Genomic DNA, 26,879 nt, shown 5'->3' with positions numbered 1-26,879 from the left:
GGCATTCACTGCACTAATGAACTTGGGGTTTTATATATAACAGGTGCTCTGGTTTTAAAAAGTGTTCATCCAGTTGGCAATTTTCAAGAGGAGGAAATGAAACTTCTATAGGAAATAGAGTTCATTTGTTATTTGCATAACTATATTACACACAACCATATTTGATGGTGTTTCATTGAGGGGTCTGGAGAAAAAGGAAAGGGCATTTTGTAATAAGAAAATCAATAGAGAGAGATGTTTTCTACTCTCATTTGAGTTAATGGGAGATTTGCCTTTGTCCTCAGTTAAGACAGTGTCATTTGCTTCTCCATTTCATTCCTGAGTGATGGTTTGTGCTGATGTTTCACCTTGCTGTTCCTGAGTTCTGGGCACATTTGGAAGATAAAAAAAAAATGTACTGACCATGCACATGCATCTTGAAAACTCTGCTGTAAGGCTGCTGCCTAGGAATTGTAATCAAAAGGAAACGATTACACAAACCCACATATTAAAAGCAATCCATCTGCCTGCAGAATAGCTTTTATGTACTAATGACATAGGGCAGAATGCTTCAATTGTGGAGCACAGCTCCTCTCCCCACCACTGTCTTTGCATGATGGTTTCAAAAGGGAGAGGCAGCACTATTTAAATAATATTGAAATTTGCCATCCTCCATCTTGCTTAAACTTGAGCAGTTATTGTAACAAACTGAATGGCCTTTGAGAACAGTTCCCAAAGAGGAATAATGCTTTCTTTGATACACAGGATTAGTAAACTGCTTTTTGACACCTGCATATGGAGACCTGTTCCAAACTCTGAAGGCTATTTACCTGCCGAGTAGCACACTTCCTCAGCAAAAAGTCTAAGATCTGATAGAAATCCCTTGCTTGCAATGTCTTTACTTGATTCCTAAACTTAAGACAACTCTGCAATATTAATATATAAAAATCTCCCAAAGCTAACTACAGACTGACAAACTGCTGAGGGGCTTGGGTCCTACAGTGACCTGGTCTTATTCTGAGAGGAGGAACTGCAAATGTGTCTCTGATCAACTGTATGGATAATTGATCCTCTGAAATCAATTAAACACTTGTTGACTTGCCTGCTTCCAGTTGCAGTTGCCAGATTAATTCACATAGTTCAACACAATCGACAGTCTCAGTGCTAAATTAGTGACTCCTATTTGAACTCTCTTCATCAGTAAAAGGATAAATGATGTGTTTGCTTCCTTCAAAGATTTGGTCACTGTCTCTTTAAAATTTCAGTGTGTAATAGCTTCAGGTTCTTGTTTATTAATTTAAAGAGAGCTCACTGTGGAGGAGCATTTTTCATTCTTACTTAATCATCCACTTATTTTGTGTTCAAACCCTAATCCTACAAACCACAATCAAGCCTTGTGAACTAGCTCCATGTTTATAGATGGAAGGTAGCTTTGAAAGAAAAGAAAAAAAAGCTTCCTGCTCTGCAATACCCCAATCAGGTATTTTTTGTAGTGTATCAGAGACACCTGTAGGCACGCAGCATTTCACAGTGCACCAAAACCACAGTATCTGAGGCAGAAAAGATGTGTGGTGTGAGCTTGTGCACAATTAGCCACTTAATAATGTGGCCTTCCCTGGCAGAGATGAACTATCATCAGAATTCCTGCCAGGATTTGGTGTCAGAGGAGACAGCACAGATGCTAACCCGACCCTAATGTTTCCCTAAGCTCCCCTTGGCCATGGATTAGCTGGACACTGGTCCAACACATTCCCTGAGGACTGTGAGCAAGGATTAATAGCCAGTCACCATCCTGTTCATTTTCCTAAACCCTACTAACCATGCCCTCATTTGGCACAAACCAGCAAATCTCTCAGGGTTTCAGGAGTCAGTTTAAAATCTGGGTATCAAACCACTTCCTGAGAGCATTTTGGATGCTGCACTTGGGCATGTGTGCTTTGCCACACAAGGGAAAGGTGCTTGTTTAAAGGCAGGGTGCAAAGGTTTAACCCTCCTGCTCCTAAGATACCACACATCCTCCATCAGCTGGATCACCTCTCCACACAGATGCAGTAAATGGTAGCAAATCTTTCTCCTGCTGCCAAGCAGGGCAGATACACATCAGACTGTACCTTCCTGATGTTTGGAAATGTCTCCCTCAGCACTGCTGGCTGAAGGGTTGTGGTGAGAAGCCTTCCTTTGTCTCCCTGATTTCTCAGGATTTTCTAAAGCCTTCTGAGTTTACATTCTTGTAAACTTTCTCAGGCAACTTTCTGTAAACAACCTATTGTTTTGCATTCTTTCATAGAGGCGGAGAAATTTGATGTACTGGTGGTTTGTCCAGTGTCGTTGAAGGGGTGGCACGTTCACCCTCCAATCCACTGGCACCTTTTGAGAACTATAAATGATTGGAGTCAGAAGAAATAAATTAGTCTCTTCACCGTGACCAGAGCTGTGGTGCATCGTTTTCCCTTGTGTCCTCTGGTGACATTCCTTAGCACTGCTGTAGCTGGTTTTGCCCCCGATCTGCCACCTGTATACTTGCACATGGGTCACAGGGGGCTGAGTCTCCTGCTGTGGGCTCACCAAAGCAGATTTGTGTCTGCAAAGCAGTGAAACCCCTTCTCCTGGTTTTCTCTGCGCTCTCCAGGCAGGCTGAGCAGCCCCGAACCTGAACCCATGGTCCTGCCTGTGGCTTCATCCCTGCACAGGATTTTTCTCTAGGCTCTCTTTTCCCTTCCAGCTCGTGCTTCTTTTCCTTGTGGTGCCTGGCACACACTGGCACGGCTGCCTGCCCTCCCTGCCTCCAAACCCTCTTCCCAGGCTCTTCCAGTGCTGTGATTAACACTTAATGCTACCTATCAGAGGAGAAATCTCCTACTGTTTTTCCATTTAGCCTCTAGTGGGTTTATTGCAAGTATATGAGTGAAAGGTTACTTTCCTCTGTATGGAGGTGAAGTAATTATATGTTCCTGTGTGTCTTCACACTGCTCCAGAGCCATGCCATTCCCTAATTTCACTATAGGGATGCTGTTTGTGCACCTTGGTTGGCTGTGAGGGCTCTGCTCCCTCTGAAATCTGTCAGCTGGAACCTGGGAAAGAGACCACCCCTCACACAATGGAGATAGTGCCATGACTTACTGCTTTTTTCCCCTCTTAAGTAGAAAAAAGAAATTATTTTCCTGCTGAAATTGGGATTTAAGTGAGCTCTCTGCACTTCTCCAGGGGTGGGTTAGTCAGCTGTTCTATGAGCTTCATATTAAAAAGGGTGGTTGCGTTGCTGTGCAGGAAACCACAACGTCACTGGAAAAAGACAGAAATATAAAACATAGGTGGGGAGACAAATGATAACTGCAATGAAGAGGTACTCACACAAACCCCCAGCCAGAGGCTCTCATTAGCTGCACCACCCTCACACCAGAAGACAGGAGCACCCATTCCCCTCTCCCCAGGGCCCGCTGCAGTTTGCATGCAGCAGGAGCAGCACAGCCTCGGCTGGGAGATGGGGAGCACCTTCCTGGGAAGCCCTGCTGCAGCCTGGCCCAGGTGAGCTGCAGATTTGCTCCTTGAGTGTCCTGCCTGTGTGCACCTTAATCACAGAAAAACATCCCTGTGTGTCTGAGCAGCTCTGGGTGTTGTCAGGCACCACCCATGGCAGGGTGGCTCTGCACAGAAATACACATACACACACACACACACACATATATATATATATGCATAGATATGGATCCATATGCCCACACAGAGATTTGTTTGCACATCCACTTGCTCAGGGAGAAGCAGAGCCTCTCTGCTCTCCCCAGGCTGCTCACTGATGGTCTGGGTTCAGGAGATGAGGCTGTGTCCTGACACAAAACCTCACCCAGCGCTGGCAGGGTCAGGCTCACGCCTCCCCTCTGCTCCCTCCAGCCTCTGGGAAGGCAAACTGGTAATGAGAGCTTCTGTGCCTGGGTAAATGAATTAATTACTCTGCATGGCTGCTGCCAGCTCTGCTTTTGCTCCCTCTGAATCAGCACCTCTCAGGATCGGGCTGTGATTTCAGGGTGGCTGCAAGGGCGTATCAAAAAGACAAGATCTGGACAAAACAAAATCCTAAAATATTTCAGTAAAGTTAGACTTCTCTGCCCCCTCTTTGGTTTTTTGTTTTTTTTTTTAATAGCTCATGCGATATTCTGTGACTTTTTCTGAGCTTGCTAAATGGATGTCAGTGGGGAAGAGAGACATTTTTTTCCTCCTTACAAATGAAGTCATCTGAATTCACCAAATAAAAATAAATATGAGCTTACTGCTTGGTTCCAGTGGTGCTGCAGAAGGACAGGGCTATAGATTTTCCCAGGAGTGTGGAATAATTCACCAAGGCTGCTCGTTATTCATATAGACAGTGAATTAATAATATGGGACCCTGAGATCTCTTCTTATCTAGGCCGAAGCACAGCTAGAGGGATGAGAAGCTGACTCCTTGGATTTCAAAAAGCATTTTTTCCCCCTTTCTTCAAGAAATAAGAATTGATTGAAAGTATTTTCACAGAGTGGGGAAAAAAAAGGCTTTCTGGTGATACCACCTAAAGTACACATTAGATAAATAGAAAACTATTGGCTTTGTGACTGTGAACTGTTTTCACTTGATGTAAGTGCTGATAGATACAGGATTATCTCTAACAAAGCATTTACTAAGGACCTGACCCAAAGTCAATAGGAGTCTTCCATTTGACTCTACAAGGCTCGAATCCTGCTTTCCCTGCAGGCAGAGGCAGGAAGTGTCTGAGCATCCCATGCCCACCTCTCAGCTGGTGGGTGGAGTGCTGTGGGAGGATGCTGAGGCTGAGCACCAGCACAAGGGGCTGAGCTGCACCTCTGTCCTGAAGGAGCACTCCTAAATCACAGATGCTTGCTCCACAATCGGTGTCTTGCCCATAATTTAAAAATAAAAATAAATGAACTGATGTCAGCAGGGTGGCTGCAATTACTGTCTGCCTAGGGAGATGCAGACCAGGTGGGAGCTTTTTGTTTGTGGGTCCTGGGTGGGAGAAAGCAGGGCAAACACAGCAAATGGAATGTGTGCTGTGAATGCTGTCCCCTCTCTGCTCCAGCTATTGCACATGGAAAAATAAGGATGAGCAGCACCAATCATCCAGCAGCACAACTGGGGAGGTGTGATGTGCTGGCCCAGAAAGGAATTAAAAGTCAGGGTGCTCCCACTGGTCAGCAACCTCACGTTTGCTTTGGTAGTGCTGCCCTGATGAAGTGTGATGTAAATTCACAGGACCACACGGTGGCTAGTGATCCTCAAATAACAAAAATCTGAAGTATGTACATGTGTGCTAAGATTTCATACACTGTGGAATGATCTGAAACTTGAGGCGATCCAAAATCAATCCATGAAATATGAAAATACTGGCTTGGTTTTATTTTATTTTTCTGTATCAGTGAATGACTTTTCTCTCCCCTGATGCATGACTGGTGTAAAACAGGACAAGAGCAAACCATGGAGTAAACCACTAATCCTGCTGCCTGAGAGTTAATGCTTCAAATCCTGCGTTGCAGAAAACGTGGAATGGGATCACCTCACGTGTCTGCAGAGGCCTTTCTTACAGGTACAATTTAGAGGGAATAATACTGCTAAGAATTTTAGTAGCACCTTCCTTTTTGCTCATTGGTTTTCACCAGTGTGAAACCCACCTCATTTCCTAAAAGCACTGGCAATACGCACAACCTGCATGAAAATTCCTTTGTGGCTGATTTCAAAAGCCAGTGCAGGTGCTTTTCTGTTCTTCCATACTCTGTGGTCCAACAAATTTCACTGATAATTCAATACTACTACTACTGCTACTACTACTACTACTACTACTACTAATAATAATAATTCAGATAATGCAAGAAATATGATGTTGCCTGTGAAAGAGTTTAAAATAGCCTGGAAGAAGATTGAAGGGAAGGGAATAGAAAAATGAAGCATTAAAAAATATGTGTGCCTGAGAGCACTGACTGTAACATAGGAAACTCCAGTATAGATGAACAAATTATATATTATTCACAAGCCTTGAAGAACACACAGACATAACTACCTACTGACTGTACAGGATGCTTCAATACCACTTTAAAGGATATGGTACAAAGCATGATATTCCCAGTATAAAAGTGATAGTATTAAAGTTATAAGTATCTTTTTTTTTTTTTTTAATAGTAATGATATGACAAAGGAAGAAAACCTCAGCCCACAGGAGAAATTGCACCAGTGACAGAGATTTCTGCTGAGGTACCCGAGAGCCTTCATGAGCCCACAGGAAATGCTGGGCATTGCTTTCCCCAGAAAAAGGGACTTGCTTTGGAGAGGTATTTGGGCAAATGAAGAAAATAATAATATCCATGGCAGAGAGCTGAGCAGCCTGATGCCTGTGGTATATGCTGTGGCCAAGCGGCAGGCAAGATAAATTGCAGAGAGGGAAGGGAGCATTTCAAACCATCCTTCAAACAAAAAAGACCTTGAAGTAGTGAAAGGAATCATGAAAGTAAATGTGCAACAGAATAGGCAAAGAAACAGAAACTGGTGTCTGTGTGTCATGGCAAGGTTTGGCTTTTGTTTTGCTCCCACTGATGCTACTGCATAATTCACTGGTGATGGCGCAGCTTTTAGGACAGTGTCTATGAATACAAATAATAATTTATGACTTCTAAGGTTGCCATGGCCTGGCCTCACTATACTTTGTTAAAATGAGACCCCAAAGAAAAAGTTTGCAGGACTTGGCAGGAAGTGGTACTTGGGAATACACATCAAGTTCATGCCTTTCATAGTACAAATAACCTCAGCCTGAATTTTGTCCCATGCAGGAGGAGGACTGCATAACAGCCCTATGTACTGGGATGGTGTGCTACCCATGATCACACCTTAACAAAAGGGACAAAAGGACCATTCATCAGCCCTGACACTTATTAAAAATGTTAAGATGACTCCTACATATAATTGTATTCTCTGAAAGAGAAAACAAAGCCAGCTCTCCACAAGCCCAGCTGTGTCCCAGAGCAATAGCTGGTAGAAGGCAATGCAATCTCTCCTTTGCAACATGGACTCAAACTGTCAAAGCAGCAGCCTTGAGGAGGTGTTTTCTGATGAAATTTAACTGGGAAGCACCAAAAGCTTGATCCCAATATCATTAAGTCACAGTGTGGCAGGGCAATACTGAGGTTCAGCCTGCTTTATACACACTAGTACATAGCCATGGGGTGGAGATAGCTTGAGGTGATAATCAGCCAACAGCCAAACTGCTCACAGGGGTCTCCCAGTCCTTGCCACCTCTCAGGAGTGATGTCTTTGTTTGGGTGTGAGTACACTGCTTCACCTGAACACCTGTGGATATTTGATAAGGACTCACACAAGATTTCTTAGTGACACATTATGGCTTGAAATTATATACATTTACACACTGTAAATAAAATCTGGTGTGAGATTAACTGGTCCTTTCAATATGGTTGACAAAGAAGGTAGAAAGTTGCTGGTGACCTTCTGAAGTGTTCTCATGCACAAAATAAACAGCAAATCCCAAATCTTTGTGTGAGTTAAAGCACTGACGTCAATGGGACTCCCATGGGAAGTTTTGGGAGTTTGTCTTAACAAGAATGGAACCACCAAAGTGGAAAAAGTTTTGACTTAAGCCAGGTCAGTGTGTCAAAAGCCACAAAGCAAAGTCTGGGATAAAACAAAGGCCAAAGCAAACGTCCCTTGGATTAATTTTTACCAGCAGCATATTGGGCTTTTGAACTGTTCTCCAGCCATCTACAAAAGCAGCTATGGGCTGACTACAACCAAACTTGAAAGGAGAAGACATTCCTTTGTAGTTCACATTTGCTGGCTTTGAAGTCACAGTGAGTCTTACCAGTGACTTCAATGGGACTTGCCTTACACTTTCATATTAGCCATTGTTTTATCCTAACTCCTTTCAAAATTCCAGACAATAACATTTCTCTTTATTGTAATCCTGACAGAGCAATTAGGCTCCAGTCCACACCTGCACCTGACTTTTTTCTTAACACAGCACTCTTTGAGCTTCTCTTCTCTGAACAGAGTTATGAGGGCTGAATTAATGGTGTCTCTGCTCTATCTGCTGCCTCTGTGTTTCATGACCTGATGAAGAACATGAAATTCTTCAAGGCTTGTACAGCTGATCTTTGGTTACAACCAGCTGTAGTTTTCACCTACAGTTTTATGAGTGTGCTTAGCAGAAAAAGAAAAGCTTCTTTTTATCAGGGTAATTAGGCAATAACAGAATGACAGGATGTGGACTAAAGCATAATCATTCACAGGTGCATTCATAGCATGGTTTTAATCATGAGTTCAGAAGCTGAATTGCATTCCTAGTGTAACAAGCTATGAAACACTGCTTCGTAATTTAAAAATCTGAATGTGTTTTTTAAATAATGAAACATTTCCTTTCATATCTTTAATATATAAACCAGATATCCACATGCCACAAATACCTGCTGAGAAAACACAAGGTTCTCGTTCCTCTAAGGCAGCCCCTAATCTTTCCCCTTCTTGGTGTCAAATCTGCAAGAATGATCTTTGTCTGCACAATATTCCATTCCACAACATCCAACAATATTCCCGTCTAACTACACTGGACCACTCCCTGCTCCATTCTAATGCCTTGGCAGCCTGGGATTGAGGAAAGTTACCCAGAACAGAACATTTTTTTTCCAATATTTGCTTGCAGAGCTCCCCACTCTCTCTTGGGGTGAAGCTGAATGCCAAACACAAACCCAAAGAGGTGCTCCCAAAACTGGCAGAGACACCACTACCCATGGGATTCCAACAGGAAGAAGTGAGGAGAGCCCAGCACAGAGTCTACAGTGCTGCACAAAACCAACCTGTGGCTCTCTGAAGCACCTGTGGGCTGGTACAAACAACACAACGTTCACCAAAAAGAACAGCAAGGGATTTTTACAAGATGCTCCATTCCACAAAGCTGCTGCACTGAGGGATTCTGCAGCACAGAGCAGCTTGTTCGGGAAGGGTGACTAATGGGATTAGTACCACTTACTCCCCATCTTCTTATGAGATTTATATTTTACTAAGCACTTCCCAGCCGTGCATCTCTCCCTGATTGCTGTGTGGTTTCACCTTGCAGTGCTGGCAGGGGAGCCCCAGAGAGGAAAACACCCTGTGGAGCTAAACCTCATATGAAACCCAGACACAAATAACATCGTGCTTTTCCTTCAGGAAAAAAAAAAAAAAAAATTAAAACCCAAATCCCCATGACCAGCAACAGGAGCAGTGATTTAAAAGACAAAGATTTTTTTCCTGCTTTCTGTAATGTTCATTTCAGGACTACAATACAAGATTCATTTATTTATCTTGCCACTGACTTTCCAAATGACTAATTAAATCAAAATGAATGGCAGTTGTCCTTTGAAATATTTATGAATCAAAACTAATGTGGTACTGAAGGGGCCCCGTGAAGTGACTCAAGGGATAATTTTATCCAGGTATTTATCAATAATAAATCTCTTGTACTCATCAAAGCATTGCACTGGGCAATATTCTTACAGTTTTCAGTTAAATCTTAACATGACCCATGTGCACAGAACTATGCACTGAAGTAGGAAGAAAGTGGTCTAAATATATACTCATGCTTATAGATTTTTCTATTTCGTTACATAAAGAACACAACAAATTTCCTATGCACAACCTGTGGACTTACAGCTTCCTAGCTGTAATGGGTGGTACACAAACAGAAACATACACACAGGAGGAGCTACTTGCCATCAACACAGGAAGGTCTGTTTCTTGTAGTCCCAGCCACTTTCCCAGGTAGACAGGAGCATTTTACTGTTTGTGATCTTTCCTCAATTCGATTCTTATTACAGCATCTGTGTGCTGCTATAACTTCGCACGTTCCTCCTTCTGGCAATAAAAAAAAAAAAAAAAAAGAAAAAAAAAGAAAAAAAGAAAAGAAAAAGAGAATATTGACACTCTGGTTAGGAAGAGCAGCAGTGGCTAATCAAAGCACCCAGGCGTGCTCCTGTCTGTGCCTCTGCCCAGCTTCTGTACAGGTGGGATTACAGTTTTATTTCTGTCTTGCTGGGTGCTCCCAAATAAGCCAGGTACTGTTACACTACATTTTTAATAGAAAATGTAGATAAGTTCACTTGTCTTTCTTATATTAGAAGTCTCTATGACATCCACATAATTTTTGGCCTAAAAATAATGTTGTCAATGTCTGGGCCTGAAGAAATGTAGGTAAAATGCTACAGAAAATGTGCAATCACTGTTGGCTGGTTTATACTTGTAATATTGGAGACCTCTTCCCCAAATATTTTCTCATACAAGGACAGAGACTAAGGGAATCATCTAGAAATAAGATTTTTCTCCAAATATTTGATTCTGTGCTAGTACTCAGCCCTTAGGGAATGACAACGAGTCTCCCCAGATTACAGAGTGGCCCAACAGCACTTCCTTTTGCTCCGCCACTCACTAGATTGGCAGATTTAAGGCAGGAAACATTTCCATTGTGTGACATCACCAGGTTTAATTTGTCTCCTCCTTAATTGTTCTTTCTGAGCAGCTGCAATAGTTTTATTAGAAGGAGAGCACAGGGGAGTGATCGACACATCCACGGTGGCTTTGGGCTTATGAATGCTTGGTGTTTGTGCCATATGCTGAGCACAGAAATGAGGTGTCAGGTGTGCCATTCCCCTTCACCTCTGCTCTGCAGTGCAAGGAGACAAACACCACGGTGGGCTAATGCCCTGCCCAGGTAATTTCTCCATTCCTCAGGTCAGATTGCATTTAGCTCACAATCACTGAGTGTTTAATGGTGTCAGGCTGTTCCCCACAGGTATCTGGCTACTTTCTGAAATTGCAGCACAAATTTGGCAGGGTTTGTTTCAACTTAGTACAAAACCTCATGTGCTGCCCACTAATGGCAGGATGTGCAAGATTTTCTAGAAGAGCTTTATTTCTTCATGCCATTAAGAACTGCTAAGTGCACAGTGCTTTTACTACAGCATAAACCACATTACTCATATCTTTGGATTTCACTATTTTTGAAAGAATATTGAGAGCTTTTGACACTGTGTGCTGTGTGGCCAGGTAGGAGAATAAGAGGTGTGGAGATGCTGATCCACATCTGGCTGTCAGCAAGGGGTTTTGGTAGAGGTCTGGCAGTCCAGTGGCATTTCCCTACCAGGACTTGAAGTTTCTAGAAATGTGGCATTTTTAGTGAAGCACTGGGCAGGTAGGCAGGGAGAATTCTGCCTTGCCTGATGTTGGTCATATGGCTTGCAAGCATGAGATTAACTCTGTAGTGAATATTGAAGTCATCTGGAGAGACATGCTGCTGCACCTCTTTATTATTAGATGTGTTTGGGCTGCTGACACAAGCTTTTTGAAAGCCAATAGGTGTCAAAAAAGAGACATCCCAACAATTCAGAGAGCCATCCTCTGACAAACGGGCTGTGGAGTGTATCTGAGGAGTAAGAGGAATTGTGATAATCAACTCAGCCCCAAATGCTTGCATTTTCTATGAAGTAATGCTTCACACAAACTCCCTGTTTCCCTATCCAAATCATATTGAAAGCAATGAAAAGATTCTCATTGGTTTAATCCATCTTATGGTGGTGCCCTAGGAGAAGAGAGATTTGTGATTTTATTGATTGCAACTTCAACGATAAAGTTAACGTATACAGTAATAAGCATTTCTAATTTTAGACTACATAGACTGTGTGGTAAATATTTGTGAATAACCTAAATGCTTAATTTTCTCTATAAATTTGTTGTAGGAGTACTAAGAACCACATGACCTAGTCTTGTTTATTTGGTTATCTATTCAAAATATTGGGGTGTGGTGGAAGAGTTTTATAACACCCTTAATTGTTATGTGGAAGCTCAAGATGCTGGAGCAGTAATGAATTTAGCTCAAAATGTGTAGTTGTTTAGGAGGGTCGAAACATAATGACACTATAAAAGCAATGAAAAACCTTTTTTTTTAAACTGCTAGAAAGTTAAATACATTAATTGGAAGTTTTATCTACACAGTCTATAAAAGTATGCAAATATTAATAATTATAATAATAGAAAGACCCCCTTCCAGTGCTGACAGAGAAGAAAAAATCCACCTCACATGGAGAAAATTCTGGAGGTTATACAGCCTATTTTCCTGAAAAATCTCTTAAGTGGGATCAGATATTTGCATTAAAGCATGTTTAGCCTATGGATGCCTACTGGGTAACATTGCATGCAATCTGTTTTGCTTGTATGGATTTTACCAACAGTGCATGTACATGTGAGACTTTTAAAAAGCCATATACAAAATGGGAATAGAGACAGATATAAACAGACACAGTGAGAATAGGAAAAAAACTCACTGAAAAAGCATACTCCTTACTACATCATTCACAGAAACATATATACCACGAATATATTGAGAGTGGGAGGTTCTATTTAAATCTACTTCAGCTGCATAAATGAGGAGATTAATTGAGTGGGGAGAGGAACACAAATCCATCTTCAGTTTCCACTGAAAACCACTCACTGTGTTCAGATGGATATGTGAAATACCTTTGCATTCTGTGATTTTTATTTTTTATTTACAACTTTTTTCTTTTGGGCGAGGGGCCTGGAGAGCACCAAGAAATACTCTAATTCAATATCTGATGGATTTCCTGAGCCATTTTTTTTTTAATGGTTCATCTGGATTATGGGAAGATCTGGCAAGATATTACATGGCTGGGAGTTCTGAAAAAAAAAGTGAATTATTGACCTGATAGGCTGTGAGTGCAGAAAAAGTTTGAATCTTTTTCATAAACCCCACAAATGTCTCTTTTTTTTTGAAGTTTATGGTCTATTGAGCGACAGCAGATTCTGGCTTTGATTCCACAGCAATAGCCTCATCCAACTCATTCAAGTCAATATGGGATTTGCCATAGGATTTAAAAGGAGAGGAAAGGGGTCTAAAAATCCTCAGAGTAAGTGTCTTCTGAATGTTATGTTGACAGTTGCATTTAATGAAGTGGCTGTTTTATCCACCTGCTTTTTTTTTTTAATTTTTTAATATATATAATTTCTCTCTGCGCCAAGAAAATCAGAAGATTAAAAATGGAATTGGAACTTGCAGATCAGGAAGAGAATTGATCTTCCTTCAAGAAGCTTCAGAAATGAATGAAAATGTCCTGTCATGACTTATACCTTCTTCCCACCAAACATTAGCAGGACTTGATAGTGAGAACAGCTGGTCCTTTCTGAGCACTCAGTTCACAGGAGACCACAGCTTTGCGTGAGGGAAATGTGACCAAAGCCAGAGGGACAGAACTGCCTGCCAGGGAGGATCCTGGAATGTTGAAGATGGCAAATCTCTGTGTCATTGCAACTCCGCTCAAATTCCCCAGCCTTCCAGAAATCCTTGTTCTGCACAGACTTAAAATAGAAAATTGTAGAGATAATAGATCATTCTTGATGTAAAACAGAGAGAACTGTTTGTTACCCCTACAAAAGGTTTTGTTCTAATTGGAGGATGCTAAATCCTGAAATAATGCTCATTTTTCTCTGTTATAAAGCCACCTTGAGTTTACACACCACAGAGTGAAATATTTTATCATCAGTATGAGTCTGCTGTGGGAGGCTGTGATTTAAAATGTCTAATCACCTATAAGGTCTGAGTGCATGCCTGGCAGAAGCCAAAAAGCCATCTTCTAGTCATCTCTGTTTTTTATACCTCTAGCTAGGAGGTAATAATAAAAGCATATTTTGCACTTCAAAATTTTAACTTGCCTCTGCATTCCAGCCAAGCCTGAACTTATCAGTAAACAAACATAAAAAAAGGCAAACAGCACTACTGATTTGTGTTATACATTGTAGAATCATTAACTATGACTCAGGTAGCAAAACTTATACGTCCTCTCTTTGACAGTGATGACAATTTAATAGCATTTGACTCTGCTGAGTTACATGGAGTGTCCTGCAGCAATGAGAGAGGTTGTTTATCAAAATGATAAACATGTTTTCATTTCCTCCTCGGCTGCATGTATGTGATCAGAAGTCTAAGGCCATCAAGAATTCACTTATTCTGGCCACCAGACAGACATTAAGCTATTCAGGACCATCTGTGCTTGAAATGAGTTCCACTTAATGGACCTTCCTAGGGCAGGTCAGTCATAATGAATGCATGTGTGCATGAATGCACGAGCAGAGCAGAGCTTTGGTGAGACTTCTTGGGCTGTTTGGCGCTGGCACAGCCGGCTGACAGATAAGATGTGCCTTTCTTCTCGGGGTCACACGCCCAATGATTTTAGAATTCAGATCCTCTGTTACATTTGCTTCTAGCTCATTGCAAATGCACCTCACAGCCTAATCCAGATGAAGGTTGTTGTGAGAACCTGTTCCTGCTACTTGCAAATAAAATAGCGGTGCCCAAACAGCATCATGGGCTTTGCTGGCCAAATTCTGCCTCTGTTACACCACTGGTGATTCACTATGGGAATGCAGGCAAAAGAAATCATATGGACCAATTTTATCAACATTTCCAGACAGTTCATTAGGACTATAGCTGGTTTGTGGTAGCTCTATTTATTTGGAACAGCTTCAAGTAGCCAGTCTAAGTGCCATTGCTATCATCCTGCTAAGGTCATAGACCCGTATGTTATTCTGAAAATGCTTAAGTGTATGCAGATGCTGCTGCTAGATCTAGGAGAATAGAGAACATTTAGAAGAGAATTTAAGTTCTATAGACTCCAAGCAAATGTTTAACAATGTGACAGCAAAAATTCTTCAGGCACTTGTAGACTTGCTGAAAAATTGCTCCCAGAAATGAATGGATATAAAAATTTGCACCCTCTCCACCCCATGTCTTTATACAACAAAGAAAAGAAAGGAAAAATAACCCTGTGGCAGCCATTTTTTTTTTTATTATTTTTACATTTACTATAAAGAATTCAGGTTTGGGGGCTGCAGTTTAAAGAGTTTTTAGTTTGAATAAGCTTTGGAAACTTCCCAGGTGTAATTAATACATTCATAAGCTTTAATCAAAATGTTTATGCCAGCTAATGTGCCAGAACTGCAGACTACACTGTGCACAGGGGAAAATACTATACTTTACTTTAAGAAATAATAAGCCACTACTATGGGACTTACAAAGCAACATTTTTGCTTCTGACAGGAATATGTAACAGATGGAAAAACAAAGTCCCATGCTACACCACGAACTACTTCACAAGTGAACAAATAAAAACCTCCCCATAGCCACAGTGCAATTACACTCCAATTTTTCTTTTATGTATCATCCTCTGACATTGTGTATCTGCTTCAGAAGGGAAAGGATCAAGCTTACAGGATGCATTTTCAGGGCAATCAGAGAAGGCTTAGGGTTTTCACTCATTTTCACAAGGTCAAGGTTAACTGCCATCAACGAAGTCAAAAAACAGCTGAACTTGGCTCATAAACCTGATGTAACACAAAGGCACCATCAAAAACTTGACCTAAGTATAACCCATCAGCATTACTCCTGATTTAATTATTTTCCATTATGATAACAGATACAAATAAACTGATGAGCTATTCTGTAGATATGGAATTACCATAACCATGAGAATTTATAATGCTCCACACATGCTCTGCAAGTCTCCTGATATACAGTGGATTTTTTTTTTAGCCCAGTGGATCAGAATAAACTGCACTGTTCTGTTTCCTAAATTTCTATTTATATTTTGTTTAATATTCAGTATTTAGTTGTTCATTATGCAAGATCTATATTATTATTTTCATTTTGGGAAATTCTATGCAACAGCAGCAACATAAGTGACTCCCACTGTGGGTCATTAAGTTTTGGGCTGGGATATTATTTTCTCAAATGCTGCTGCTGTGAAAGGGTTCTGGAGACACAGGGTACCCCCTTGAAGAAACTGCTTCTTCTCTACAAAAAAAAAAAAAAAAAAAAAAAAAAAAAAAAAAAACAGAACAAGAGGACCATGGCTAGTGAAATTTGTTTTCCCTTGGAAATGCACCTTGTGTTAAGATTCAAAAGCCCACTGAGGTTTTTCTGATGCCCAGGTCACTGAGAAGAGCAGTGCTGGAAGTCCCAGCTCTGCGAGCCCACAGGACAGAGCCCATGGGATGGTGCAACATTCCTGTAGGTTGAGACCCCAGTTCCTGTGTCATGGCACAGCACCCCCATTTGGAGCAAGACAAATAATGAGATTGTCTTGCTTTGTGCTGGCTCATGGTCAGAATTTGAAGAGCTGCTGGACCAAGCAGGTCATTTACCTGTGAAAATTCATTTCACACTCAGCCAAAGTTCTGATAGATTCTGGAGTGAGAATTCCTGGGCTAAGAGGGGCAATGTGCATTCTCACAGGCATCTCTGGTTATTTATCTTAGAAACTCTTAAGTTTCTGAGAGTAATCTTGACAGAAAAGGCCATTTTAATACAATCAAACTTTTCTGCACAAATGAAAACCAAAAGAACTTCTTTTCTAAGAGGAAAATAAAATCTTTAAAATATTTTGTTCAGCAGAATGTTAATATTTCAATTTAATATTAACTTTTTTTTTCCATTTTTATTTTATTTCCCATTCAGTATAATAGGGGAAGCAGGGATATGAAAAGCTCTAATTAGCACAAGGATTTGTAGTCTTTTACAATTTTCTATTAATGCACTCTGCCATCAGCCACAGGAGGCTTTTATCTGAGAGATTTACAGATTCTTATAGTTACACCCAGAATAGAATAGACTCTGATCATCACAAACTGGTTTATTCACAGAAATTAAAAATACGTATTTTCTGTAAAGGAGAAATGGTATGGATTCTGCTCTTGAACTCACAAGAAAAACCCAGAGCACACCAACATGTAAGCTGTGCTTGGATCTCGGGCTGGCTTATGGATTTCCATATCAAACCAATATACACACCAGAGAACAGGCTTTTCTACTAAACAGCCTTGCAAATTGATCTCCTGAGAAATTTGTGCGGGACCTTATTCTTATACATATTAAAATAATAATAATAATTAAAAAAAAATCTTACAGACCAATCAAAGTGAAAATGGTCTCCAGAACAACAAGGCAGCCTTCTAGCAGCTCCTGCCTCTGGCACACTGCAGCTCCAAAGGCAGAGGAACACCCAGCAAGGCTGAGGAAGGTGAGGGGGCACCAGGGCAAGGGTGGCTGGAGAGGAATGCTGATGAGGACTCTGCTCCCAGTTCTTATTTAAGCAGGGTTATGAGTAGTTTTAATTAGCATTTTGCATGCCTGTGTAAAGTATACCCCCAAAATGACAGAAAATCCCACCTCTTGTGTATGGAGCTGTCCCTGCCAGGGCTGTACCCACTTCCCACAGGACTGATTGCCTCTCTGTCACAGGGAGTGTGCCAAGGGAATGGAATAAGGACTATCAGCACTCCTGTATTGATGAACTACAAAACCCAGACATGTAACTCACGAGGCAGGCAAGAATCCAATGTTCTCTTAGTGGGGATCTTCAGTCTTTTAATGAGATTTTTTTTTTTACTTCAAAGGGAGGCCAACTTAGAGCAACTTTGAGAAATGGAGGTTAGAAATTAGAAGTCTTGGTGGGATTTACAGCTCTGGAATGCCATTAAGGGATCTGTGTGAAGAGGCAGGACTTAATTCAGAAAGAGAAGAATGTTACTTTTGAGAAATAACTGAAGTTCCATATCAAAAAGTAATAAGCATTATTACTTTAAATTTCACTGACTTTCAGTGAGATATGACACTCCTAGAAGTCTATATCACTTGTAAATAGGATGTCTTGGTCTAAATGATGTATGCCAGAAAGGCTGAGCATAAAATCTTGTAAGTACCTTTAAAAAAAATCATGCTCTTAGTCACTTGGGTGGTTTGGAAAATTTAATATTTGATATGTCAGAGAGGATAAAAAACCTGAGTTTGGACAAAATAGATGTAATGTGCCTGCATTGAAGCAGTGCTCCTCCTATAACTTAAACTGCAGGCAGCAGTATAAACTAGAGATTAAAAAGACCTGCTGTGCTGTTCTGATCATTGCTTTGCAGCTGCACAATTCTTGCCCAGAACAAATTTTCTAGGTATCAAAGCTGTGGAGAAATATACATTTCTGCTGCTGAAAAGAAATTAACATTTCCAATATTGACATCTCTAGTTCCCTGCCAGGCAACAGAGAAAATCCAAAGTGGAATTAGGCCTGAAAATACCCTCACAATAAAATTTGAGTGAACCACAGAATATTGTTCTTGGAACCTCAAAATGTTTTTTAAATGCTGCCACCAAAAGACATCCAAAGAATCAGTGTTGAGTTTCAGGAAAAATAAGCAATGAAAGAAAGACAGGACTACTCTCTTTTTGGATGGAATAATTAAGTTGATAAGAAATAAGTAATTCAGTCACAGCTGCTGATGAGAAATGAATATAGAAATGTGCATGAGAAGTGGTTACTAAGAAAGGATTTAGAAATTATTCTATGTTAGCTATGGAAGCACAGCTTGGTCCTGCCAGAGTCTCACTTTTGCCCAAACACCAGATCTCTAAAACTGCCTAATACATGTATTGTATTAGATGAATACATTCTCCAAACTTCTCCAAAATGAGAAACCGTATTCATTTTCCTTTCAACCTTAAAAGAGATTAAAAATTTCTTATGACGCTCCCTTTTCATTTTCATTTGGTACATGAAAATATCACACTTTCAGGATTAAAAAAAAAAAATTTATAAAATTATCCACTGATTACAAAGCAGCTCTGCAAAAACCAACTTTCAAACCTAGGCTTTGAGTCATCACAAAATGATTCAGGGATCTTAAATCCTTGTGCAAAAGCAAAACAATATTGCTCTATACAGTTCATCTTTTGATATGATGGTTGCAGATAAATTCATCCCCAGATAATTTTATCCACTAAGGTGATTAGCCTATGGAGAGCCTATGATGTGTTTACTGAGCACAGTGGCATAGTTTATGGTAATGCTCTTGTCATGCTTTATAAATGTGTGAGATGCTTTTATGAAGTAGTTAGATAAGGAGTGGTGAAAGTAATGTGATCCATAAAGAATGCACAGTGATGAAGAGCTGGGATTGCCCAGATACTACAGACAGACTGATAGAGAGAATTATAACCAGTGCAGAGGCTGCATTAATCTTCCAGTGAATGGCAATAAATAAAGTAACAGCAAGGAATGGTGTAAACAAATTTGGCCAATGTATAAAACTGAGATGTCAGGGTGGGATCAGAGTGATTTTAATGGGATCTCTTACGGATGAGTTGACTAGCCATGGTGGCAACAACATTTTCATCTATGGGCTTGACCATGTCCTACAAAACCCATGAGAAGGAAAACAAAGACTGCAAGTTACAGCACATGCAAGCAAAAGTCACTGTGAAGTGCTGTGTGTGATGAGCAGCAGCAGTAAATCCTGTCCTCTGCAGCAGCTGAGCAATGCCAAGCAATCACGTCCCAGGCATTTTTCAGTGGACAAGTGTGCCCATTATCCCACCCCATATATTTCTGGAATTATTCATACCGTGACCGCCAGCAGCTGGTCCTGCATTTGAGCAGAAAACCATTCCTTTGCCAGGAACTGGCTGCACACTGGTGCAGGACAGAGGATGGGACCAAAGGCTCGGAAGCAATCAGTTGTTTTTGCATGGAAAGCATTTTTCACTGCATTCATTATCCATAGCAGAAGAACCTGGTAGTCTCCAGCCTAAGGAATTTAAAGCACACTCATTTCTGAACCTTATTTAGCTTCAAGCACAGTCAAGCACTTCAGTAAATGTTACGGACTGGGTGTGTGAGCAGCAATATTTTAACTTTCAGACTACTATACTTCAGTTATGAATTTATAAGTCAAGGAATTCTCTCTCAATCTATTTTAACTTTCAGGATACTCTGCTGTGGTTATGAATTAGTAAGTTTTAAAATTCCTCCTCACAATGATCTATTCCCTCCAGACTTAAGCATGATTGAGCTGTTTTACTTCTGGTCAGGACCAGACTATGGCTGAGGAAGCAGAGGATGAAGTGGGACTCAGACCGAATTTTTCTCAAAATTTAACTCATCAGTGCAGTCACATCTGTGGGAATCCTCAGTGGGAGGGCAGTTGCCTCCTCCTCACTGAAATTTTAAGGGAGAGGACAATGGCAATATTTTATTTCATGATAGCTTTTGACACCTCTTATTTTCTTCTTTTAGTTTTGTTCTGGTGAGGTTCATCTCAAACAAAGCAAGTCTAACTGATTTTCTCTTTTTCCATGTTACTCTAATCACTTCCCAAACCTCTCTTCCCCTACATTTTTCCATAGTCACTTTCCTGAGCTGCTTTTTTTTTTTTTTTTTTTTTTTTTTTGCATGAGTCTCAGTGTTTTGATGTCTCTCTCCTCCCTATTTCTGTTGATGAGCAATATTTTATTTCCTGCCACCATGATTTGCTCTGTCTTTCCACTCCAGCTCTCTGCATACAATTGTAACCCTGATTTATTCTGGTTTCCCACTCTCTCTCTTTCATTTTTTACCTTTTTTTTCCAACTGCATTGAATATTTCTCTCTCTGACAATTTCTTTCTCTTCTCTCTGGAAGCTCCTGATGAACAACACAATGCAGTACTGCCTCCTAATAATTGATCATCTGGCTGCTGTTCAGATTTGTACTGCTCCTTTGAATACATGTGCAATCCAGTTCACCCTGTTCCTTTATAATGTGAATAAAAAGGGCTGCATACTCGAGTGGAAATACAGGAAGCCTAGCGAGCAAATAATTTTCTACTTTGAAAGCAACATGTGACATTACAACATTGGCTTGAAATTATTATTAGTTTTTTTTATATTAGTTAAACAGTAGCTATATGCAGGGAGCTCTGCAGTTAGCAGAACATAAGAGGCCAGGCAGAAAACACATTTATTTTTCTCTCCCCTGTTTACTCTTGGTGATGATCAGGATTCATCCAAACACTATCTAAGAGAATTTGAAATCAGATTTTTCAATTAAAAGTTGCTTTTTAAACAGATTTCTTTAAAAACTAAAATCTTTTTGATGAAAAACGTTGACATTTCACTGGCCAATGTCAACAAATTTCAATTCAAGATAAAATCCCTATGTCAGCATGTGTTATAGTTCACATAACTCAACTACTTTTAGCAAATGATTCCCAGTTTACTGTATAGTACTACAGCCAATAAATGACACCACACTCACACCATCATCAGAAAGGGGAAAGTGTCTTGAAAGCTGAAGTCCAGACAAAGAAGGAAGTAAGGAATTATTTCAGCTATGTCTCTTATGGTCACAAAGAAACAATTTTATATTAAGATAAAAACAAATTCGACTTTTGTTCCAAAATAATCTAAGTGATGTATTCCAGGGAAATTATGCAAAAAGAAAAAAGACACACGCACGTGTCCTGGGCAGGTCCTGCAGCTTCCTGAGGAGAAGCAGCCCCTCTGATGGACTGTTAATTCTATGATTCTGTCCTAATTCCAGCACTGCCTCCAAAGGGTCCCTCTTCCCTTGGCTCTTAGACTTGTCCTGATTCATGTCCAGCTTAGTCCACTTTTGAGCTAGTTGGAAAAACCCCATTTCCCTCATAGCCCTAGGTTTTGCTTCAGAGAGCTCAGGTTTAAGTGCCATCCCACAGGGGTCATGAAGATCCAGCTCCAGGTGAGCTGCACCAGAGAAACAACCGCAATGCTCTGACCCCTCAGTTCAGTTGCTGCATTTCCAGTCTTGAAAGTATTGGACTATGTTGGCTATAAACTGGGCTTTCATTAGAAATAAAAAAAATGAGAAAAGCCTGTAAACTAGAAACAGGACAGCTCTGCCAGCTCTCCTTAATGGTGTGCTGGTAATTAGAAGCAGAAGAGGTCATCTTGCCCAATTCTTGCCCAGTATCAAAATGTTGCCTTCCACACACTCATGAGCATCTTGCTCAATTTATTTTCTCATTATTTAAGCAATTGGACTTCTGCTGGTACAACGGGGGATCCTTTGAAGATGCCATTCTAGTTTTTAATGGGATCTACCATTGGGCTGAACAGAAAAAGAATGTTCCGTTTTCTTTTGCTCCGTTTTCCTCATTAACACTAATTGTGATGCTGTGACCAACTGAACACAGCTATTCCCTGTTCCACATTTACAGATGTCAGATATGTTTCAGATGGTCATCACATCCCCCATCATCATTATCACCACTTAGACAAGCTGTGCATTTGCTGCTTCACTTCACCTTTCTTCATGAGCCTGTCCCCATCACCTTACTGATGTCCATGGCTCTTCTCAGCATCACTGACATCACTGATGTTTTTATAATTCCACTATATAACAATGGCATTATTATTAAAAGAGATAGAAATGATGTGCTGTAAATCGGATGAGTATTATTATCTCCATTCAAGAGTGAAAATCTGCCCTATTTTCCCAATCCAGCATTTATCTCTACTCAGCTCTTCAGTACTATTAACTAAAACATAGACTAACAGCACAAGTTAATAAAGTTTGAAGAATATTTGATGATCAGTGTATAAACTACCAGATACATTGGTATTTATTACTGCCTGGGCACATCAGCCCTGTGGAGATGGACAAGGAATAAAAACCAGGGTGTAGAAACAGAGACAGATGCTCTGTAATAGAAAATCCAGCCAACAGTCTGAGATGGAAGAGGAATGCCATATCTAATTGAAATGGTGCTCTATGCTTCCCAGCAGTGTTCTCAACAAGGAAAGACACTATTACCCTCCTGCTCTAGGAGAAAATGCCATCACCTTCCTGTTTTTTCATCCACTTTGTAGTGGCTGGCAATTTTCCAGCATTAATGCCTGAATACTTCTTTTCTCCACATATATTAGTTCTCTTTTTTTCCTAGATACACTTACATTATTTTTGGGCCTTCAGATTCTTCTGATCCTTTTTATTATGAGCCTTGTACTTCAGTAATTTATGTTGTAACACATATTTTACTGTCACTGGTAGACTGGCAGAGGCCCTGTTTCCTGTGGATAAAGCCATCCCCAAATATTTCTGTTAAAACTTGAAAGATGCTTTTTGGCTTGGCAGAAAACTAAAATAGCACTTGCTATGGCCCTAAATAGCCATGGCCCTAAATGCAGTAAAAGGGACAGATTTTCAAGCCCAACCTACCAAGTTATCCAGCACTGCAAATGTGGGTTCCCTTGTGTTCCAGCAGGAGCCTTCTCCTATCAAACTGCACATCAACACAGAAGAAATTTAACCCTGCAGCCAGAGAAACTACTGACTTTCCACTGAACAAACAAAAATGTAATATCAGCAATACCTTTAAGGCAGCCTTGGTTGACAAACAGGTGCTCCCTCTGTAAGACAGTTTTCTTATTGATCTGTGCTAACATCTTGCAGAAGTGAACAATCTCATTGCCATGTCAAAGGCTAACCATCTGTGAACAAGTAATGCAGCCAGAAAATCCTTGTTGCTACAATAATAGCTTTAGGACGTGGGTTTTGTTTCAATCACCACAAAAAGAAACCTTCAGGAAACTTCACAGAAATTCTTTTTCTGATAAGTTAATGTACCTAGAAAAATACTTTTGCGTACACAAATTTCATCTAAATAAATTACAATAATTTACATACTATCAAATGAGTAAAGTATCTAAAATAATTGGAAAGTTAATTTTCTCCCTTCTCCTCCTTTGATATTGCAATCACCTCACAGTCTCATGCATCATAGCCCTTCTCTTATTTAAAAATCATCATTCTCTGTGTGGGACAAATCACCTCTTCAATACCTGAATATATATGTTAATACTTTCAGGATCAGATTTTTTTTTCCACATCAATAAACAGTATTCAGCCATGCTGGAACCACAATTTTTAGTCTAAAAGACCATCCTAAGAGATGGATGAGCAAGCACAGTGTCATACTGAGAGACAGAATAGTGAATTAATGATTCTGGAACAAAAATCTAATGGCAGGACTTTCTGAGACTAGGAGACAGTCTTGTGAGAAACTTTCTGATTCAGCAAGATAGGTCCTAAATAATTGTCATGTTGGAGAATATTGAGGTCCCCTGGCAAAAATTTTGACTAAGAATTTTATAATCTGACTGTTCCCTTAGAAATGTGAACCAGGAGCTCACTTATTTCAAGGTAATTAATTATTATTATTATCATCATCACTAATTACTGCCTTTGATAAGTTACTGGACATTGTTGAGTCTATATCTAAGTGTCAATTGTATAGTTTTATAATAGAAAAAATCTAAGTTTCTGGCTAGATCTGGAAGGCCTTAACTTTGTCCTCCTGCTCCCTGGCTATGGCCAGGGAACAGCCTCATGGAACACCAGCAGTGTGGCATCCAGAAACAACTCTGGTTCCCAAACCCTGATGAAGACCTGTTTTCACTGCAGCAATCTCAGGTCTGTCATCCCTGGCAGATGTAGCTAAATTGTCTGAGGGGTCTGTTATCTTTGTGCATAAATATCCCACCTGGCCTCTTGTGGGCTCCTCCCCATTATCCCTGTTCTGTTGACTTGTTTCAGCTGAAAATTTGCACAAATTGAAGTATTGGTTTCAATTATTTTAAAACTAGTCTGGATAAAGAAAATATCAACAGGAAATAGGAACCATAACACTGTCAGTAATTCAGTGAAGTCACGGTTCTCTATTAGTGGGTTTTTTTAACCCAAAACATCAGAGACAACGAACTGGAACTTCTTGATGTATATTTGCATATTTGTTTACTTTTCAAACTAATTAGCTTTTAAAGTATTACCAGGGAGCTGAACAAATGTACCATATAGCTCCAAAAACAATACAAGAGAAACTGTTTGCAATTGAATGAATTTACTTTGCTGGTACCATGGATGTGTCAGCCCAGTGAACACTTAATGTTGAACATTAATTATGCAAACAAAAGAAATGGCACAAAGCTGCTGTCTCTTAGTTTTTTTCCAGGATTCAACCATGTTTATTTTGGAGGTTTGGTGTCCTAAATAAATTCCTGACTGTGACTGCTTCAAGCAGGATGATGTTTCAGATGATTGAAAATATGCACTGATCAATGCCCAACACAAACAAGCTCTCAGCTGTTGTTGCTCACTCACTGACCCTCGCTCAGGAAGAAATTCTTTTTATTGTGCTGTGAATTTCATCAGTTGGTTGTCAGCGTGATGGACTGATGGTGGCTCTGCTCGCTCTGGCCAGTTTCTGACAAACAGCTTCCCAGTCAACTACTCATGGATTTATGGCTTTGCTTCTGATCCTCAGGACAGGGAGAGTAAGCACTTGGGCATCAGAACAAAGCAAAAAAAAAAAAAAAAAAAAACCAAAAAAAACCCCAAAAAGCTGCAAAACTGCACTGAAGCTTCTTGGAGAAATTTACATTCAAATTGAACATTTGGATTAAATTTAGGTTTAAGCTAACCACCCTACCCCTCCCGATAGTTTTGGCTGTCAATTAAAAAAAAAAACAAAAAAAACCCCAAAAAAACCAAAACCAATAATGAAGCCAATTAATATCTGTTAACAGAACTCAGTAAAACAGCATTATAAAGTGAACAGAAGAAGACAAAAAAATATTGACTGCAACTTGTTGATACCCAACAGTAAAAAATAAATTTTAATATGGTAGTGAACTAATGTCAGTTAGGAACAAAATTCAAATGTTTCTAACCAACATAAGAGTGACTTTCTGAAGAAGAATATTATTGGGAGTGATGAACAAGAGAGGTGGTTGGAGCAATGAATAATGAGGACACTGAGAGATGTCAGGAAAATACGAAGTTTCACTGTGTCTTCCAATGTCAAATTCAGGAGTTAAGACAGAACATTAAGTTAAAGATTCAAAAAAATAATGGAAAAATCTCACATAAGGCACATGAGCTGAAAGTTTTCCATGAGCTCACAAAGCAGTTAGAAAAGCAAATTCTTTTAGGGGTTATTAAACACAATCCCTGCATCACAAACTGCTGAAAACTGGAAAGGTCTACAGGGAAATTCTCCTTGTTGGTTTATCACTCCTGTGCTCTGCCTTAGCATGTGCTGCAACTGCTACTGGAAACAAGATTGGATTCCTGACCTGCCCCAGTATGGCTGTTTTTAAATTCCCAGAGATGGTCCCAACGTCCCAGAGGTCATTCTTCAAGTCATCTGAAAATAGTAACCCACTGTAAAGTATCACCAAGCTATTTAGGACACATATTCCTAACATAAATCATATATTGGGACTTTCATATCCCTTTGCAGGTCTTGCACTTCCATTTTTTCCTGCTCTTATCCAGGGCAAATCTCCATCTCCTGTGTTCTCTTTATATTCAAATCACATCAGCTTTGACGTTCCCTCTCCAACCCGTGCTATGAAATGCCATCACAAGCACACCCTAAACTTTTATTTATTTCCTCCCCATTTGACAGCCTGCCTTGCAGAGCCTTGTCCAGAGTCACTGCTACAGGACAGAACAAGGCAGGAAATGTCAAAGTTGTCATGCACATTCCCCAGTTCTTTGATTTCTGCTGCCAGCCACACCTTCTCCAAAACTTCTTTGTTCTTGGGCTTCAAGCTAAGGATGAATCCCCCACGTGCCTGAGAAATCCTCAGATATCCAAATGTCCCAGCTTCACTGCTAAATGGCCCTTAAACATCTACAAACCTGGAACACAAATACTGCCAAACTAGATCAGAACAGTTGTCCATCATCTCTTCTGCACTCCCTGTGACAGATGAAACACAAGGGGCTTCAAAGGAACATTAACGGAGCCCATAAATGGGACAACTGCAATATAGGCTGTCTACAGACTTATTTTCTGGGAAATGGGAACTCCTATTCCTTTGGGAGCTTTTTTTTAATCCTAGAGAAATTCATAATGTTCAAATGATCCAGAAAAATACACTTATTATTATATGTCCATATTATTATATGTCCCTACTACTGCTGGTGTGTCATACCTTTCACATGCATTATGCACTGTATTAATA

The 26,879-nt window shown here is 40.2% G+C and overlaps 1 protein-coding gene across 3 annotated transcripts in view; it reads right to left on the bottom strand.

The window, feature by feature from the left end:
• The window catches only part of TAFA1 (TAFA chemokine like family member 1), a 209,465-nt gene that overhangs the window by 34,854 nt on the left and 147,732 nt on the right, over positions 1-26,879 (bottom strand). For 2 of the 3 annotated variants that reach the window (XM_068202247.1, XM_068202249.1), the window contains one exon: positions 9,716-9,856. In XM_068202247.1, the coding sequence (XP_068058348.1) occupies positions 9,716-9,856 (141 nt within the window). The remainder of the gene's footprint in view (positions 1-9,715; positions 9,857-26,879) is intronic. The other variant, XM_068202248.1, reaches the window with a different exon arrangement.

The sequence above is a fragment of the Anomalospiza imberbis genome, chromosome 11 (assembly GCF_031753505.1).
Source record: "Anomalospiza imberbis isolate Cuckoo-Finch-1a 21T00152 chromosome 11, ASM3175350v1, whole genome shotgun sequence".
NCBI classification, from domain to species: Eukaryota; Metazoa; Chordata; class Aves; order Passeriformes; family Viduidae; genus Anomalospiza; species Anomalospiza imberbis.
The sequence above is the reverse complement of the archived record's forward strand: the minus strand, read 5'-3'. Positions and strand labels throughout refer to the sequence as shown.